This window comes from Phycodurus eques, chromosome 13 (assembly GCF_024500275.1).
Source record: "Phycodurus eques isolate BA_2022a chromosome 13, UOR_Pequ_1.1, whole genome shotgun sequence".
Classification (NCBI taxonomy): Eukaryota; Metazoa; Chordata; class Actinopteri; order Syngnathiformes; family Syngnathidae; genus Phycodurus; species Phycodurus eques.
In genome coordinates, this window is record NC_084537.1 from 24952664 (window position 1) to 24972124 (window position 19461).

The window sequence follows — 19461 nt, forward strand, 5'->3', positions numbered from 1 at the left end:
CGTGCAGGGACAAATTTCAAGCAGACGTCTGCACGGTGTGACGGAAACAAGATGGCTCTTTTCGTTATGATCGCGTGAGTGTTGCGCGTGCCTCCACACGCGCGCCCCCAGGATATTTTGAGCCCTGATGACGACGACGACGATGATGATGATGATGATGATGTTGTTTGCTCAAGCTCCGATCAACGGAACGCCAACCGCCGAGGAGAAGGCCAATGGCAGCCCGGCAATGAGATGAAATCCGCTCTTGTGTTTGGATTGTTGTTCCTCAGCGGCTCATCGAGAGGTGAGAGTTGATGATTGGTGACAACGATGCCCTTCAAATGCGCTGCTGAGTCCTCACAGAAGGTGCTGCTGGCTGCACGCCACACTCAAATCATTCATTTCGCGACCGGCATGATGAGCACCGTCAATTTGTGCTGGCTTCATTTCCCCCCCCCCCCCCCCCCCCCACCAAGCGACATGGAACATCAACACATGAACACAAACTGTTGATCGTTGACGGCACCCTGATGATATATGATCTTTCAATATGGTGTTCCCACTCGTCCGCCTAATATCGTGATTCCCAAAGTCATTTTGACTGACTGACACAAATGTAAACAGCCGACAATGTCTTTTTGTTGTTGTTTGTTCCCCCCCCCCTTCTGTGTCGATTCGCAGTCGTCGAGGTCACGTGTTTCCCAACATTGATCACATAAGAAAAGCACACGACCAAGCACGAGCGCTGAAATAATGATGAGCTCGTTTCACTTTGCTTCCGCGCTGACTCATTGGTGTTAAGGGTGGCCTCGTTCAACTGGACGCAACTTGCACCTCTGTGCGATGAGTGGCAACGCGTTTGTTATGTGCCTCTGCTGCCATCTCCCGGAACAACATTGAATTGTTCTGCCTGTCACTGCACGTTGCTGGCACACATTGATGAACAATATTTGCAATTCAATTTCCGACAAATGAAGTGAAATTGGATCATTTCCCCACAGCGCCTGAGTTGGGAATCATTGCTCCGCAACTGGATTTTTCTTTAATATTATGATTTTTTTTTAAATCTGATGCTTTTGGGTTTCAAGACTCAAGAGCTACAGCATTCAGAAACGCAATGTTTGAAATTCATTACCGTATAAACGCTTGATTGATGGGGAATTACCAAACCCCGCAGCGAATAACGAAAATCCGCAAATAATTGATACCCTTCAAAAAATGTCTGTTACATATAAATGCCACAAGAGGGCAGGAAATCACTACCTCGGTCGAAGGGAAACTCCTCAACTTACTCCAACATAGTGACTTGGCGCCAAGATGCCACAAGATGGCACCAAAGTAATGCTTTTTCCATATGCGTTCGGCGAATACGTGAGTGTGTTTCAGCGAATAACGCAGCAAAGGTTTACAAAAAAAAAAAAAAAAAAAAAAACACCTCTGCAAATGGGTGAACGTGTAAAAGCTGAACTGTGAATAGGCTGGAGAGCAATATCCAGGATTGAACATACATGTGATGCATCTCTACACTCTGGCGCTACGCTGGACCGGAAATAATGATTGTCCAGAATTCACCTTTCAACGTTGTCATTATTTTCCAGGACAAAGAAAGCGTTGCCGTTTTCCCCGTCTTCAGCCTGTCGGCCTTTTTAGTGCGGCATGCTGGCACCTCAGAGGCGCCAGCTGACCCGCTAGAAGGTCACGCGGACGACCTCCTCCGTCAAACGAGCGGGGCAAAGATTCGAGAGAGCGTTTGGACGACGAACGCCGCGAGTCCCGCAGACGCCTCGTCGCAACGTGCGACGGATCCCGTTTGGGCGACGGCTCAGCCAGGAAGTGAATCGGGTAGACGAGATCAACCTTGGAAACATTTTCACTCGGAATTGTACCGTAAGACTTTTGTGCCTTTTCCCCCATTTGGAGATTTTGGCTTTGGATAATCATTTCATTACGACAGTATATTCTCCCACAATGTCTGTGTGAGTTTGCAAAGCTGCAGGAACGAAGGGAGAGCAGTATAGTAGTTTAGTTATCGAGTGGCACTATTTGACTCAACCAAGTCAATAGGACACAATCAGGACTCAAAATCTTCAGAAAATTAACTAAGCGGAGTCAAACTGGCAGAAGTGAGCTGAGGAAAAGATCGGGCGCAGGTGGAAGAAAACAATACGGAGCCTGTAAGCGCATGAAAATACGTACATAAATATCATGGTCACCATATTCATTACAATGCCAACTTGTGTGCGTGTGCCCGCTTGCAGCTGCGCCACGCAGCCTGTCCTCCTCTCCTCTCGTGCCCGTGCCCGCCATGGAGGGCGGCGCCACCCTGGCTCAACTTCCCTTCAGCACCTTTTCATCCCTGGATTCAAAAACCTGCGCTCAGCCTCACTCGAAGACACCACGGAGAGCAACGGGCCACCGGACGCCCGCCGCGGCTCCAGAACCCGCCGGGCCGCGCCACCCGGACGTCCCCTCTGAACTCAAGTACGCTGACCGACGTGATGTACGCGTGTGCGTCATGTGCCAATGCAATAGTGTGAAAAACTATTGGCCCCGCCTCTCAAATTCTTTTTGAACGTTTTGAATTTGCATCGTTTCCCCACTTCAACGTTTAAGATCATCAAACACATGTAAATATCAGACAAATATAACCCAAGTCAATTATTTTCATTTCATTTATGTCGGAGAAAAATCGACTCCAAGAAGTAATGGCCCCCTAAACCCAGGAACTGGTTGGGCCATCCTCAGCCATCTTCCCAAAGACTCAACTTTCATCTCGTCAGTCCATAAAATGTTTTTTTTTTTGCAAAAGACGAGCCTTTGTTCTTTTTGGTCAGCAGTGGTTTCCACCTTGGAACGCCGCCATGGATTCCATTTTTGCCTTATTGTTGTGTCGATGAACTCTGAGTTGAACTGAGGCGAGGGAGGCCTGCAGTTCTCTCCAAGTTCCTTTGTGGCCTCCTGCATGAGTCATTGCTGTTTTCTTGGGGCAATCTTTGTGGGCCGGCCACTCCTGAGAAGGTTCACCACTGTTCTCTCCGAGTGAGGGAAATGGCTCTCCCTATGGTTCGCTGGAATCCTAAAGCTTTAGAAATGGCTCTTGTAACCCTTTCCAGACTGACTGATGTCAATTACTTTATTCCGCGACTGATCGTGCAGCTTTTGGCTGACTTCATTTTGTCAAACAGGTTCTATTTCACTGCTTTCTTGATTGAACAGGTCTGGAGGCAATCATGCTTGGATGTGGACATTTAAAATTCAACAAAAAATGTCATTCGCCACAGTTAATTCATGATTTAACAAGGGGAGCAATGACTTTTTTCCACTCAGGGCCCGGTAGCTTCAAGCACGAAATGCCCATTTAAAAACAGCATTTGATGTTGACTTAATATCGGTCGGTGTCTGATATTTACATTTCTTCGATGATCTTAATCAAAGCGGGGAAACGATACAAAAAACAATTTGAGAACGGGACCGATGCTTTTCCGCAGCACTGCTGATTATCGGACAGAATATTTTCCACCTGTTGCAGACCTCGAAAAGCATCGCCCGGGCTCCGGCGCTCCTCTCGATCCGCTCCTCGCTGGCCTACTGTCCCTCTTCCTCATCGCCGCTGCCGTCGTCTTCATCTTCCTCTCTTACAAATCGGCCACCCAGAGTTCCGTCGGCGCCGCGATCTCCCCGCGGTAAGAAAGATAGTCAAGCTGTGCGCAAATATCCGGCTCAGACAGACACTCTTTCAGGAGACTGACCCGATACGCTAACAAACAAGACAGCAGTCTTACCCATTGTATAAACCCATCAAAAATTCTTAGGAACATCTTTTTTTTTTTTTGCACACTCTAAAGGCAAATGACGTTTTTAAGATATTTTATCGCAATACCTCGTATTCGTGTTCGTTTTCATCCAGGATGACTTGCTGGAGGACACGCCCCCCTCCAGATCCGCCTACTGACGGAGGCCACTTTCACTTCCGTCGGCAAGCGGAAACAAATAGCGAAGGAGCAGCGGCGTGCATCTCGCTTCATCGCTGTGGCTGAGAGTCACGAGCAGGACGTCGAGGAGGGCCGGCACTCCCCCCGCCCCACAAGTTCCAGACATTTTCCCACTTCTGTATGTGCAGCTCTTTAAGCTGAAACAGCAAAATAGGGGTCAAGGGTCATCTAAAGTCCTCAGTGTTACTTGACTGAGGTTAGCTCAGGTTGTCCAGCATGAAAGCAAGTCGAAACTGTGTCGCACTGACTTGAGTATCGCTGTGGGTTTTTGAATGCCAGCAAATTTACATTTGGCTGATTTGTTGATGAAAGTATTCATTGTTAACATTCCACATTGGCGAGACAGTTAGCCTTAAAATGTTACAAAGGTACAAAACACCAATATTGTTGAATGTGTTGTAAATATTCTCAGCGTATGCCCACTTCTTTAGAAAACTTCAAACGCTTTGAAATAGAGGAGAGAATAGAAGAAAAGCAACATTTAGCAATTGAAACCTCCAATCTTGCAAATGTGCTAGGGCCAAGCCTTTCTTAAATTATTTTAAAATCTTGTATTGTTTTACAGCAACCTTACTATGATTCTATATATTGAGCCATTAAATGGTGACCTAGAAGATTTCATTGATATAAGGATGTTTAATAATAAACCAAGACTGACTTGAAGGCTCCAATTGCATGCAGCGCTTGTCCTCATTAGGGTCACAGGTCACGAGCCAACAGTCATTGAGCCGAGGCGCTCGTTTTACTTTCGAAAAAGTCTTACAGTTGCACACCACTGGACAAAAAAATACAAATAAATTACAAAACCTATGGATACTAAAACGATGACGATTTTGTCTAATTTTCCTCTCCAATGAAATCTGGGCGCACAAAGCGGATATACCTGCGGAAAACCACCGATTGTTCTTTTGTATGAATGGCAACAGGTGGATAAACATTATGGTACTTCCCGCCAGCTCTTGGAATACAATTGAAGTGTTCTGCCCGGCGCTATATTTTGAAAAGAGATTTTCATTAGATCAAAACTCCTCAGAGGAATGAATTGAAACTGGCTAATTTCCCGCGATCATCTCACGAGTGTGCCGAGCGGCACCCAGGCGGGGAAATCACGACAGCATTATTGCCGTCGTTAATAAGAGGGAGGGCTTCTTTCGTCTGTGACTGGTCGGTTTGGAGTCATAAATCCACCTGCCACCATCTGCAACGTGAACTTTGACCTTTGACTTCATGGGGAAATACCTTCCCCCCCTACACAAACCTATAATACACATTAAAGTCAAAAGAATAAGGCACTCGCACTTGTTGTGGGGGAAAACATGAATGAAAAATACAGACGCGGTCTCATATGTGCTGCGTTTATTTAAAAAGAGAACAAAAGCAATCATGTTTTGTGAGCGCCACAAGGGGCCAACACCCTCAATCCTAATCCAAGGGAGGCCACTCCCAACGTGGAGAACCAGTCAGGTCACTTCAGCGTTGAGCAGTTGCGAACAAGCGCTGCGGGAAATATGGCAAAGGTGAAGCTGCCCACCGCGCAATTATGGCGACTCGCATCCCGAGGGCCTGTTCGTCAACAACATTCGGCGACGTCGCACCACGACCCCAACCGGGGTCGTGTCCAGCCCAACAAGTGCGAGCCGAGGCTGGCGGTGGTCAGTATCATTCCGAGCAGAGCCGCGTTCCCGAAAGCTCCCCGCCTTCGTTTTTGAGGATCTGGTTGAGAATTCTTTTTAAATATATCATTTTAAAGATTACCTGGGTGGCGCAATCCACAAAATGACCAACCTCCTGTTGAGTAGCCTTGGGCGTACAGCTCTCGGCTTATGATCCATACAGCTCCCAGTCCGCTGCTGAGGCGCTGAAATCAGACGCGCACATTTTGTCACGCGTTGGATGCGCATTTGGGACCAGCTGTGTCTGTTCTGAAGCGATGCGCATCGACTTACAGGTCTATGCAAACCACCAACAGCCAGACAGAAAAGGAAGGCAGGGTACAGTTCCAGACTAGTAGATGTTTCATGTAGAGAGATTGCAAAAAAATTAAATTCCACTTTAATCTCCTCTTTTTGTTTGCATGGGACTCAACAGTGCAAATATCTGCATTCATGTTACACTATGACGAAGAGGACTTGCGATGTCAACTCATTACAATATAATATTAACCCTTTTCAATTTGGCAACAATCGGCCCAGTTTCAATTTATTATTGTTTTTTAATAACCCTAACCTAACCCATACATTGCAACATAAAACAAAGATAATGACATTCAAGCAAACATCACGCCCCCCCCGCCCCCCCCCCAAAAGAAATCAAATTGTTTTGGTTCTGTTGTAAAGATAAACAAATACCAAAGAACAAAGTATTGAATTTGATTGTTTTTCCAAAAAAAAATCCCCCAAAAAAATTTAAAAAATTCATATTTTTATTGTTGTATGCATGAAGAAACAAAAAGGTTTTGTGTTCATTATTTTTTCTCTGACTTTTATCCTCCTGAATACTGGAATCAGCCACAAAAAAAAAATCCAGCCCAAAAAGTGCACCTCCATCTTTCGTTTACGTTCAATGTCACATTTCAATTTGGAATCTGATCAACTTTTATGGCGCCATATTTTCACTTCCTGTACTTCCTCTCGCCTGCAGCGTGCTGCCTACTCACGTGTTTAGGTGCGAACGCTGCACGCAGTTGAAAACGTTGCCCTCTTCGCTGTCGTCGTCGCTGTACATCTTCGGATACTGCAGAAACAAGACGTTCATAATGTGTACGCGCAGGCCAAAGGCCGTTTCCGCGCACGCTGCAGCCACATTTGTATTTACCCCCCCCCCCCCCACTACCCCCCCCCCCCCCCCCCACTTTCTGCCACACGGCGTGAAGAGGTCAGCTCACCGGCACGTTGAACTTCTTGCGAGCTTTGCCCACTTGAACTGCCAAGTGTCCCACCATGATCATACTGGCAACGCCGGTCAACACCACGTAGCCGTACTCCTTGGACAGAACAACCATCTTGACACCTGAGGGGAAACAACATACGCGTCGCCGGAGTCATTTGATGGAATCAAACATCGTTATTTATTGGCTCCAAATTGGATCTGTGTTCGTCCATCTATGCCAGCGACGTATCGTGACGGGCAGAACAATTGGAGAAGGTCCAACTAACCTTTGGATCCTCCCGTTGAGATTCAGACAACAGAGTTGCAGCTTTGCGTTCAACTCAATAGGCCAAGTTTTCAAGGAGAAGAAGTACATTTGTGACTTCATTGAGACCAGATCAGCATTATTTCAGCACTTTTGTTTGTTTATTCGGTGCTACTTTTTCTCATGTATAATATGTGCCTCGGCTCAATAAAGTCTGGGGAAACAATGCTGTCAAAGATTATTGCAGTCGTTTCTTTAAGCAGCAGGTGAAGGAGAAACTTTTGTTGTTGTTGTTGTCTATGATGCAATCTCCCGTAAATCGCAAATTCGTGCAGAATTAGTCAATCACTAACCAAAACTAAAGCAACAGGAAGGTGACGACTGGCTTAAATATTTGTGGGGAAACTATCGACGATAACTAAACTAGGACATCAATATAAAACAATGAAACGAAAGACAGTTAGTACACATTGGCGTCATCCGTAATCTCGAACAAGCACTGTGAGAGATAGTTATTCTTTTTTTTTTTTTAAACTGCAAATGATCTCCTCGCATTGCATTCAAATGTTTGCAATCATAAAGCGAAATCAGAACGTCGCCCTTGACTTGACCCCAAAAGAAGTGAAAGCGACATGAACGACCTTAAAAAAGGTCAAAGCAGGAAAGACGAGCTTCGTTAAAGCGAGCACAAACAAACGACGTTGCAAACTTGGAAACGATTTCATGCTGCATTTACCTTGCAGACGACGCACAAGAATCTCGACAATCGGGCTACGGCTGACATCCGCGTGCGTCGGAGCCTACGTCACGCACGCCAGGGGGCGCGCCCATTTAAAGGAATACGCCATACGAAATGCTGGGGAATGCTGCTTGCAAGTGTAACTAACGTTCCACCCCAAACGTTACTTTGAAGGAGACGACATGCGTTGATCGCACTTCACTTTGACACACACTCCTCTCACCAGAGTCTGCTTATGGAATGTGGTTACGAATGGAAAGAACATCGCCTTTTCCTTTACCGGGTCAACTACAATCTGATATTTTAAAAAAATAATAATAATAAAAAAGTGAACGGCATAAGCCAGTGGGTTTTTTTGTTTTTTTTTGACAGGCACAAGCCTCAATGAACGCATTCAGCACAAATCATTCTTGCAGGCAACAACATGAAAACAATTCTGACAAAAGACTACGCATGGCGAATATCTTCTACAAGTCCAGAGAGCTGACAAAGAATACAATCATTTGCAAATCATGTTCAACCTATATTTCATTAAATACACGACAAAGACAAGATATTTAATCTTCAAACTGATCAACTTGATTGTTTTTTTTTTAGCAAATAATCATTAACATGGGATTTTATGGCTGCGACACGTTCCCAAAAAGCTGGGACAGGTGGCAAAAGAGACGGAGAAAGTTGAGGAACGCTCCTCAAACACCTGTTTGGAACATCCCACAGGTGAACAGGCTCATTGGGAACAGGTGGGTGCCACGATTGGCTAGAAAAGGAGCTTCGCTGAATTGCTCAGTCATTCACAAGCAAAGAATGGGGCGAGGTTCACCTCTTTGGGAACAAGTGCGTGAGAAAATAGTCCAACAGTCTAAGGGCAATGATCCTCAACGGACAATTGCAAGGAATTTAGGGATTTCATCATCTGCGGTCCATAATATCACCAAAAGGGTCAGAGAATCTGGAGAAATCACTGCATGGAAGCGGCGAGGCCGAAAACTCACATCGAATGGCCGTGACCTTCAATGTGTAAAGGATATCACCACATGGGCGCAGGAACACTTCAGAAAACCAATGTCAGTAAATACAGTTCAGCGTACATCCATAAGTGCAACTTAAAACTCTACTATGCAAAGCAAAAGCCATTTATCAACAACACCCAGAAAGGCCGCCGGCTTCTCTGGGCCCGAGCTCATCTAAGATGGACCAGATGCAAAGTGGAAAAGTGTTCTGCGGTCCGACGAGTCCACATTTCTAATTGTTTTTGGAAATTGTGGACGTCGTGTCCTCCGGGCCAAAGAGGAAAAAAGAACCATCCGGACTGTTATGGACGCAAAGTTCAAAAGCCAGCATGGCATCTGTGATGGTATGGGGCTGTGTTAGTGCCAATGGCATGGGTAACTTACACATCTGTGAAGGCACCATTAATACTGAAAGGTACATACAGGTTTTGGAGAAACATACGCTGCCATCCAAGCAACGTCTTTTTCACGGACGCCCCTGCTTATTTCAGCAAGACAATGCCAAACCACATTCTGCACGTGTTACAACAGCGTGGCTTCGTAGTAAAAGAGTGCGGGTACTAGACTGGCCTGCCTGCAGTCCAGACCTGTCTCCCATGGATAATGCGTGGCGCATTATGAAGCGTAAGATAAGACCCCGGACCGTTGAACAGCTGAAGCTGTACATCGCGCAAGAAGAGCCTTGAAGAGCCGGTGAAAGGGGCCGTGAACTGTGAAATCTTGGATAAAAAAAAACACTCTTTTTTTCCTCAGCAAGAACACTGAAAATTGGCCCTCCAGCATGACAAGCCAAATCATACTAGTGCCTGCAGGGCGCCAAAGGAGCGCCTCCAGAGTGGCGTCACGGAGGAAGCCGAAACTTCGAGTTTCCAAGCGGCGGCCGAGAAACTCGAAGGTTGTCGAGCACGGGTGTGCGTCCGCGCTCTAAGGTCAAAGGTCACAAAGTTGTGCTCAAGGGCTACATTTCATTTTTAGAACTGACAGATGGGCCAGGTCGTATTTTATTCATCATTCAATCGATGATAATCAACTTTGCAAATGTTTAAATCTCAATAATTACAATAAATTGATTGAATAAATAAAGGAGATAAATGCTTTAAAAACAATTTAAAAAAATGAATAAATACAGCCTGATCAATGACATGTACATGAAATTCTAGATGACTGTGTGTTCCAACGTCGCCACGATCCAGCATTCGTCACGAGACGAACACTTGGCACCAAGCGAGTTTGTGCGGATCAGAGCTTTTGCCGTGACCCGCTCGTGAGGCCCGGCTGGCGTGGCAGTGAACTGGCGAGCATGCTCGCCTTGACGTCGCTCTGCCGCTTTTCTCCAAGGGACTTGCAGCAGGTGCAGCAGCATCACATCTCTCGCCCCTCTGCAAAATATCACATTCAAAAGCGACTCATCCGCCTGTCAATATATTTCCACGTTGCATGGTGTGCATTGACTTGCGCTGTACACTCGAATTTGATTGAGCAAAATCAAACATTGACTCTGATAACTTTTGGAGCCTTTGGAAGATTTCCTGGCTTGGTCACGTTCCCATCCTCACCCTTACAGAGCGATACTAGGTGGCAACATGTGAGTATAATTGTTCTGCCATTTCTTTTAATACATCAAGGTCCATAAATATTGGGACATGGACACACACACACACACACGCGCGCGCACACACACACACACACACGTCACTTTTAAACGATATGTGACGGCATGACTGGATTTTATTAGATTTTTTTTTTAATTCCCAGCTGGCAGTTGGCAATACAGTGCAGTGTTTAAATTGAAAGTACAGCAGCGGATGATCTGTGACGGATAGGGAAGTATTGACTTCCAAGCAGCTGCGATGCTAGCTGCTCCATATTAGCCGCGCCAGCAGTCGGGATGACTTTGAAAGCGCACGGTTTTCTTTGGAAATGATCGAAAAAGGAATAAACCCTCCTGTGAATATGTGAGGGAAACAGCCACGTCCGTTTCCCCTCGTTTCGCTTTTAAACTGGTCGCGTTTGGGAAGACAACACGTCCGTCCACTGGCCTGGCAAATTTTGCCTCGGTCAACAACAAAGGAAATGTGCCTGCGTTCCATTGAGCCCCTTTGCGACCGTCGAGCCACTTGTGGCGCTGCTAACTTCTGAAAAGGTTGCTTAATGCTCGGCTCACGAGTTTGAAAGTAGGCGAGGGCTCCAATCAACAAACGGCCTGCCTCGCACTCTCCCCGTGGCATGGTCGGAAATAATCCACTTTTTCTTTATAAATGTACCTGTAATCTGATTCAGTTATTTATTGTGTGTGTGAGACTGTATCGGATTACAGTGATTTTTTTTTTGGTATCCTGAATACGTAACGCCGGTTCATGTACGCCCCGAGCCTGTCGTGTACACAACGTCAGGATACGAGATAAAGCATTGTTGGAATGTCAGTGCTAAGAAGATATCTTCATCCCTGCCAGCCCTCCCACTTAACATGCATATTTGACTTCTAAAGCCGTCAATGGCAGTGAATGTTAATAAGTTCGTACAGTAATTGCTGTATTCTTCGAAGCATTAATATTCATGTGTGCAGCTGCAATGCCTTGGTTTTACAGAGGTTCGTTCAGAGTAACGGCCACGAACGCAGTTGACCTACTAATTCCTTAAATGGGTGTGGTGGATTTCCGGGTGTCTGCGTTGCGCCGTTCTTCTGGATGAATCCTTGGAGACACTGGCCTTGGCCTGTTTAGGTTTAAGAGATGCCTTCGTGTCAGACTGCAAGAAGCTCGCCGGACATCAGTTTATAAAAGATCTGTCAATCGGGGGCGTGGAGTTGAACCTCACCCCCCTGAGCGTAGCCGGAACTACGGACGCGCCCTTGATCCATATTTGGTGTGTTGTTGTTGCGTTTCTTTTCTTTTTCTTTTTCTTTTTGTTGTTGTTGTTGCTGTCCACAAGGTGGCGCTCTTGTCCATGAATCGACCGTATCCCCTAATGTCACCTTTGGACCGCTTAGCAGCTGATTGCAAACCAAGAAAGCGTTACTGTCGAAATCAGAGTGGGAGACTCAGCGGACAACAAATGGTTGATGTTGCAAAACAACGGCAAGATGGTTGCAGTCACCCAAAAGCCACACGCACACACCATTGTACATACAAAGAAAATGTCCAAATCAAATTCTATTTCAAATATACCACAGGAAATAATCCCCAAAACGTAACGCGCTCAGAAAAATACATTTAGTCGCTTGCGTCGTGGACACTTGATGGGTGGGCGACGCGCGCCGCCCGTCTTGCAGCGTGAATATTATTTGGGGAGCAATTCAATGAAATGTTGTGAATCACAGCGCGTCTTCTTGTGATTCTTATGATTCCGATTGGCGTTGTCGTGGAATGTTGTTCCCGCTTGACCGTCAACTGGTTTGTGAGGTGCGTGACGTGCCCGCGTTGCCGCCACCTGAGGCACAAACGCGTCCACAACGATCTGGCGTGTGTCGTCATCAATCCGGCGCGCACGTGCGGACGGAGCAGTTCGGTCACACGCGCGCGCGGCGGATGACGCCGAATGTTCTCGCTCCGGTTGAACCCTCACGCCCTCCCCTCCGCCGAGTCCGGAGAGAGGAAGGATGACCAGCGCCACACATGACGTCGTGAGCGCGCAGGCGTGAAAGCCGGCACGTGGTATGACGCGCGCTGGCTCGCAATCGGAACCAGCTGAAGCATCGCGCAAGAGAGAAACATCGAAGGATGTGAGCGCGCGTGGCTCTTTCCGAGCGGGCTGCATGAAGCCGTCGGCGGTGTCATGCGTCTCGCCCCGCAGCCGAGCGCGCATCATCCGCGGCTCCTCCTGCTCCTCCTCGTCGCGGTGGCGGTGGCGGCGGGGGCGACCGCGTCCCAGCCGCTGTCGCCGGGCTGCCCGGACCGCTGCGTGTGCGACGAGCAGCTGGCGGTTCAATGCGCCGGGCGGCACCTGCGCAGCTTCCCCGCGGACTTGCCGCTGGCCACTCGGCAGCTCCTCATCTCGGACAACTTCGTGGCGGAGCTGCCTCCGCTCGCGCTCAACTACCTGTCGGATCTGGTCTACCTGGACTGCAGCAACAACTCTTTGACGGAGATCTCCCAGTCCACTTTCGGGAATCTCAGGAAGTTGGCCTACCTTGACCTCTCCTTCAACATCCTGACTCGGATCGAGGACAGGACCTTCGGGCCGCTGGACGGTCTGGTCATGCTGCGGCTGACGGACAACCCCTTCCTGTCCGAGATCCACCGGGACGCCTTTGCGGAGAACCTGGCCCTGCAGGTGCTGGACGTGAGCCGGAACAACTTGACGTCGCTGAACGTCAGCTCCCTGATCTCGCTGCCCGCCCTGCGCTCGCTGGGCCTCAGCGGGAACCCTTGGAGCTGCCAGTGCGCTAGCGAGGAACTCGGCCTGTGGGTCCGCTCGGAGGCCTTCAAGTTTCAAGGTCGCACTCCCTTTTGTTCTTTTTACTAACGAGGGCTGTCGTCGCCGTCATATTTAGGGACGTCCATGAAATGGACTAATTGCGTCCAATGATGTCCAGTGTGGCTTTTCCAGTGAGGTTGATGCTGTCCCATGCAAAGCCCGGGCTCTTCCCGGGCTCTTCCCGACACTTTGACCTGACCATCCCACCGCTGGCGACGGAATTCCGACTCTGTCAAAATAAGCCGTTTGCCACGGGAAACGGGAAGACGTGGCACGTTTTCCATTCCCGCAGACAAACGTCCAAAACAAAGGTGGCAACATTTAAAAGGAAAATAAACAGGCTTTCCAACAGTAGAAGATTTATTGCCAAGAAAAGTGGTCGCAATCAAAAACGAATCGAGCAAACAAAACCATTCCTTACTTTTTGGTCGTGTTTATTGAGATTGTGCGGGCGAGCCTAACGTTTTGTCCCATTCTCGTCTACAAATACAAAAGCTGGACCAAGACGGATTTGGTGTCAAATGCAGCGCGTTCGACGATGAAGCGCTTCCGATGGTGCCTCCTTGTCACATTCACCCGAAAAGGTCACGGAAATATCAGAGACCGCCGTCACGCGTGACACATTTCACTTTGACAACCGCAATAACGTTCAATGATGAGCTCCCTGACACGAAGATATTCTTATCTACTCGATCATTTAGTAGCTATCTACAGCATCTTTTCTCTCTCTCTCCCTCTCTCTCCTTTTTTTTCTGATGCAGCTCTTGGATTTCATTCCATGAGATTGGGAAAGTTTACCTCTTGTTTTATCTTCTCTCCATGTATTGACAGAGAGAAAAACGATAACGTGTCTCACTTTGTCCCCGAGGGCTTCATGAAAATCCTATCAGTGCACGCAGAGGAGAAGTGTATTTCCTTAGAAATAAACCAAAGAATGAAAGTAAATGTTCAAAGTATGACCATGACACTATTGGTCTTCTGATTTCCTATCAAAGGTGTCTTATTTGGATAGTTGCGGATGCGTGAGTGTGCAAAAGGGCAGCTGCTATTTCTGGTGCGACGGCTGCTTTATAACAGCGAGCGGCGTTATAAAGCAGCCGCCGCCATGCTCGCTCTGGCTGAAAAGGCATCCCCCTGCTTGCTTCTCTCGCGCTCGCGCACGCGTGCACACCGAGCCGCGCTCGGGCCGTGTCCAAAAAGGAGGAGCGGCGACAGAGCTGCAGCTCCACCTGCCTTTCGTCTAACTTCATTTGGCGCTGGCAGCTGCCAGCCAGGGAGGAGGAGGAGGACGCTTCTGTCCGTCCGTGCCTCACTTTACCCGATCTTGAAAGAGCGCGTCAGCTGCTCGCCGGGTCGGATGAAAGCGCATATTTTGGAGCCACCTGCGCCGCGGCTCGTCGCCGAGCTCTCGTCGTGTCTCGCCTGGAGACGCGGCAAAGGCAAGCGCGAAAGAGAGCGAAAGCTTGAGGAAGGAACCGACAGATTCTCCTCCTTGCTTAGATTAGCAGCTGTTACATAAGAGGGGCGTCTAGAAATAGAGCAGAGCGAGGATGGGGTTGGGGGGGAGCGGAAAGGGAAAGCCCTCGCGTTTTGATGCCACTTTGGGTTTTTATTTTTGGGGAGGGGGGCGATGGGATGGAGCCAGAAGGATTTCCTTCTTAGCTGTCAGACACGTCAACTGGCTCCGTGGGCCTGTCAGCGCCACGTGCACGCGTTGTACAAAAGAAAGGGGATTGGCCAAAAAAAAGACAACCACTGCAAAATCATCATCATCATCATCATCTTCTGGACCACGCGCCTATTTGGTCTACATTTGGAAATAGAAATAATACATATCATGGTCAAATTGTCACCCTTCCCAAAACCTTCATCAACTGGCAACGTTGAAGCGCTTCACTGTTTTAAGCGAGTGTTGACCGTCATACACGTGTTTTGATACATTCAAACAATGAGACGGCTGTTAAACTTCACTCGACTTCTCAGTTATGATTACCAATGGGTGAAAATCTGTGGAAGGCTGAGTTCAGGAATGTTTGGGAATATTCAGTTGGACAAGTGAGAGTGAGCGAGAAGTTGCGATTTTCCACATCGCATACGCTCATTCGGGTCGCAGGGGAGCCGGAGCCGATGCCGGCTGACTTTGGGCGCCCTCGACCGGTTGCCGGTCGATTGCGGGGCGCACACAGAACATTCTCACGTAAGGACAATTTACGGTTTCCAGGCAAGCTCAGATGCGTTTTTTGGGGGGGAAGGTGGGAGGAAGCAGGCGTACCCGGAGAAACGCCACGCGTGCACGGGCAGAACACGCCGACTCATTTCCCCCCCGATAATGTTCTGTTTTTTTGGGGTTTTTTTTTTCCTGTTTTTGTTTCTTTTCCAGTTTCCGAAGTGCCCGGCCTTCGTAGCATTCGATTTTCGAGGTATGCTGGAGGTGAGCTTTTGCGGCAGCTGTGGAATGATCACGCGTTAAGACAATTCGGGAAGAAATAAACAATGGTTCTTCAAGTCCAATTTGAAATCTGTCCGCCATCGCAGAAAGCTTAACGCGGCCAAATGAGAGCTGGGGTCTCGAGTGGCGCGGGAAACCGGTCCTCCATGTTGGGAATTCCCTCCAATGAACTAAATCTGTGGAAAAGCCAAAGGCGTTCTTTTGTACATGGCGTGTTTTGGCCATTTCACGCTGACTGAAAGAAAAAGGCCAGTATTAAGGAGGATTCTTTTTTCTCCAAAGACGCTTCTCTCGCGAGGCGCTGCAGAGCCGAACAGATGTGTTTCAAATTGACTGTCAGCCCTTTGAAAGTGGAGTTTTTATTATTTATTTTTTTTATTAGCTGCTGGCTTTTTGAAAGCTCTCGGTTAGTTTCCCCCTTTTATTCTCCGGTTTTATGCCCACGCACGCAGGCACGCACGCACGCCTGTGAAGAAGAAAGGGGATCTGAATAATTCAAGCTCAGCGTGGTTTTTCTTGGTAGTAATTTCATGCCGCACAAAGTCGAGATTGTGTTACGCGGGAAGCTCGCGGTCAGAAGAAGGTAGCGCCGCTCGGCACGCGAAGCGGAGCTCGCCAAAACAATACGTAACCCTTTGAATTATTGATCGAGCTCTTCGGTTGAACTCGAAGGCCCCTGCGATGCTATTTACGGTTCACGAGAACAGAGAGACTTCTGCCAAAGAAAGCCTGTACGTCTTTCCTCCGACGTCTTTGCAACGGTTCTCGAATAGGCCACCATCAAAGTGCGCTGAAAGTCACGAAGCCGCGTGCTGCAACCGCCGGCGTTGCAAACCGCCGATGATGCCGATTAGCCGAGAAGGAGGTTTTCTCGTTTCCAATGGAGAAATATTCCATGATTAGCATACGCCCACCGGCCACAACGTTCTGACCGCGAATCGAATTTCCTCTTATCTACGAGACGTATCCAACAATCTGCCTTCGCAATGTTCACTGAACACATCTTTAGTATTTACGGTAGTAGTTTCAGTGCATACGGAACGGCACCGTGCCATACTGAGAGGCGTTTTGAACATTTTGGCCGTAGCTGGACGTCGAGGCCAGCAAGGAATTCTCCGAAGCACTCGCTGACATTTACTTACATCAATTCCTATTTCAGCCTTCACAATCCATAAGTTTAACTTCAACTATATTAGCCACGGGACTGTTTGTTTACCGATCAGACTTCCAATTCCCTTCGTAACGTCAACGCGCTAATTGTTTGGTCAGAGCAAACTCGACTAGCAAAACACGTCTTGAGCTATTTGCGCTCCTTAAAGCAATAATGCAAGAATGATGCGTTTGGTTTCAGTGTTTTCTGTTTTTGTCATGTTAGCAGATAAATACTGATTCGGAAGTGTTCCAGATGATTTACGTGTCATCGTTGCGTGCTCCTGTGTTGCATTTTGGTATCGTATTGACCTTTTCTAGAAATGCAACACGACAGCGGTGGCGAGTTAAGTCAGGTGTACACGGTAAGTCGCGACTGAAGTACCCACGTAGCAAACGCGCCGCCTGCCACTGCATTTTGCCGAATGTATTGAGCCACAACAGAAACATGCTGGCCACTTAATTAGGTACATCTCATCTCATCAAATCGCCTCCAATTCCGCTGTGTGATGACGGTTTCCTGTGTATGTGACAGATGAGGGCCAGACCGTGTGCGGTTCCCCAGACGACCTGCGGGGCCGTCGTCTCGGCGAGGCGGCCGTCCAATTACGGACGTCGTGCCGCCACACTTTAGGTTCCCGGGACTATCTTTTCTTCGTCATCATCGGCTTTGTCATCTTCGCCGCGGGCACCGTGCTGGCCTGGGTCACGGGGGTCGTCATGGTGCTCTACGAGCGCTACGTCAAGAAGAAAGACGAGCGGCTGGAACTGGACGAGGAAGAGGACGGGGAGGCGGGGGGGGCGAGTCGGGGCGGACCGCACGGGCCGGGAGTGACCATGAGAACGCTTTGTTAGGAGCTCCATACTTTGCATTCTCGCAGTGCCTCCCTCCGTGGACCTCCTGGATGTCCTTCTGCACGGACGGAACTCTCGTCTGAGAGGACGAACCAGCTCCGAACGCACCACGGAGCGCACGGTGACCGTGCTTGCCAACGTGTGACTTGTCCACGTCTCTGTTTGACTGGGAAGTGAACTGCGAGTGAAGCTGAGTCTCTTCAAGCAAGCGCGACCGACTTTACGCGCGAATCGACGGCAACGGCAATTGTTAGGAGAACATTGATAACATTTGATTGATGGCCCACTACCTCGCAAACACAAACGTACAGCCGACGTCAATTACACCAGAGGGCTAAATAGTTGACTTCTGTGTAACTACGTGTACCCTTTCTAAGTAACTCAAGGTAACAAATAAGTATATATAATAAGTACAAATAAAATGTAAAAGTGTCAAGGGCCCAAAAGCAGTAGAATCCAGTGACAAAAACAGTGTGACGGTCAGGAACGAAGGAGAAGGAGATGAGCAAATTTGCTCTCGGACACGCAATGTTGTAGTCAAGGTACAATTTGTCGTTTGAATAAAGTATTTGACATGACAGGAGAATATTATTAAAAGAATCTTTGGCAAAAATCTGGCCCCATCTAATGTCGCTGATTCCATTTTTTACTGGAATCGGAAAACAAGAATAGCCAATCAGCTCGGCGTACTGTGTTTTGATGTTTTTATGCCTCAAAAGTCATTTCTGTCAAAGGGCCGTCCGTTGTCTTACGAGAGCGGCTCCAACTACCGGAGACAAATTCCCTGTGTGTTTTTGACCTATTTGGCACATAAAGATGATTCTGATTCCGATCAGGGAGTCGAGTGACAGGAGGCGTGGCCAAATAGTCTGTCAATCATTTGCACATGCCCACCGTGCGTAAGGCGTCTCGCGAGGACACACGCAGCCTCTCACAAATGGAGAATATTATAGTTTCTTGGCTAGATGATTTATCTCCAGTGAGCAGTTAAATAGAAGGAATTGGTCAGCTGTCTCCTTCACATCAAGGGTAAAGATCTGTAACGCGGGTGCGCGTCCTATATGTGGACAGTCGCATGGGCGAGCTTGGAAAACCACCTCGTACGTCGCGTCAACGTTCTCGCGGGGTCGTCACTTGAGTTGATCGCCTCTCATGTTTTTAATTGACTGAACGTTCCCCGAAAACTGCTAACATTTCACGTAAGGTCGCACGCTCGCGGCCGAGCGAGGCGCACGGTAAGGCGGCCGGAAGAGCGGGACGAACAGCTTCTTCCTGGTTCTATTTTGTTGTCCAACTGGAGTGACCTGAGGCCGTTTCTTTGGGCGGGGGGGCGGGCACTGAAATGAGGCGACATTCAAATATTGCTAGCAGTTTCAAACTGCATATTTCCCTTTAAAAGTCATTTGTATCATGGCAAAATGCTTTCATTGTTGCGTTAGAGCTTGTGGGCAAACGTCGCCTTCTATGTAGACCCTTGACCTCCCGATCGACTCCTAAAATTTGAGATGACGTAACCCCCGCCCCTCCAAAAAAAAAAAAAATGAATCGCTACTACAATACGGTTTGCTATAACGAGCCACCACTGAAGGCAGTTATTTTTTATGACACACAAAATATCGGAGCCCTTGATTTAATCATCACGACTATAATTAAAGGCGTTTGCTGATTTAGCTCATCTACACGGCAGTGTTGGTGCGTGTCGGTGCGACGCACGAGGCAAGTTTCCCGGACGT

General features: G+C 48.1%; 2 protein-coding genes across 3 annotated transcripts; one reads left to right on the forward strand and one right to left on the reverse strand.

The window, feature by feature from the left end:
* Positions 1 to 5291: 5291 nt before the first annotated feature.
* Positions 5292 to 7916, reverse strand: mgst3a (microsomal glutathione S-transferase 3a). Of its 2 annotated transcripts, none has more exons than XM_061694085.1 (6): positions 7844 to 7916; positions 6859 to 6983; positions 6631 to 6707; positions 5921 to 5978; positions 5760 to 5832; positions 5292 to 5687 (listed from the first exon to the last, which is right to left on the reverse strand). In XM_061694085.1, exons 2-6 carry the CDS (start codon positions 6973 to 6975, stop codon positions 5545 to 5547), a joined length of 468 nt encoding a protein of 155 aa, XP_061550069.1. In that variant the 5' UTR covers positions 6976 to 6983; positions 7844 to 7916; the 3' UTR covers positions 5292 to 5544. The 2 variants fall into 2 exon arrangements, with proteins under 2 accessions (XP_061550069.1, XP_061550068.1); XM_061694084.1 differs by lacking the exon at positions 7844 to 7916 and adding an exon at positions 7130 to 7824.
* Positions 7917 to 12540: 4624 nt separating this feature from the next.
* On the forward strand, positions 12541 to 18403 carry LOC133411779 (leucine-rich repeat-containing protein 52-like). Its single transcript, XM_061694465.1, is given in 3 exon segments — positions 12541 to 13294; positions 17409 to 17668; positions 17671 to 18403. Coding segments are annotated over 3 exon segments (1062 nt in total). The 5' UTR covers positions 12541 to 12633; the 3' UTR covers positions 17812 to 18403.
* The last annotated feature ends 1058 nt before the right edge of the window (positions 18404 to 19461 follow it).

Excerpts from the sequence above, each read along its gene's own strand:
- mgst3a (XM_061694085.1), bottom strand. The coding sequence starts at position 6,975 with ATGGTTGTTCTGTCCAAGGAGTACGGCTACGTGGTGTTGACCGGCGTT. Across the intron at positions 5,979-6,630 it reads CAGCGTTCGCACCTAAACAC|TCTGGAACTGTACCCTGCCT; the intron begins GTGAGTAGGCAG and ends AACATCTACTAG. Across the intron at positions 5,833-5,920 it reads TTGGTGGTTTGCATAGACCT|CGCCTCAGCAGCGGACTGGG; the intron begins GTAAGTCGATGC and ends GTCTGATTTCAG.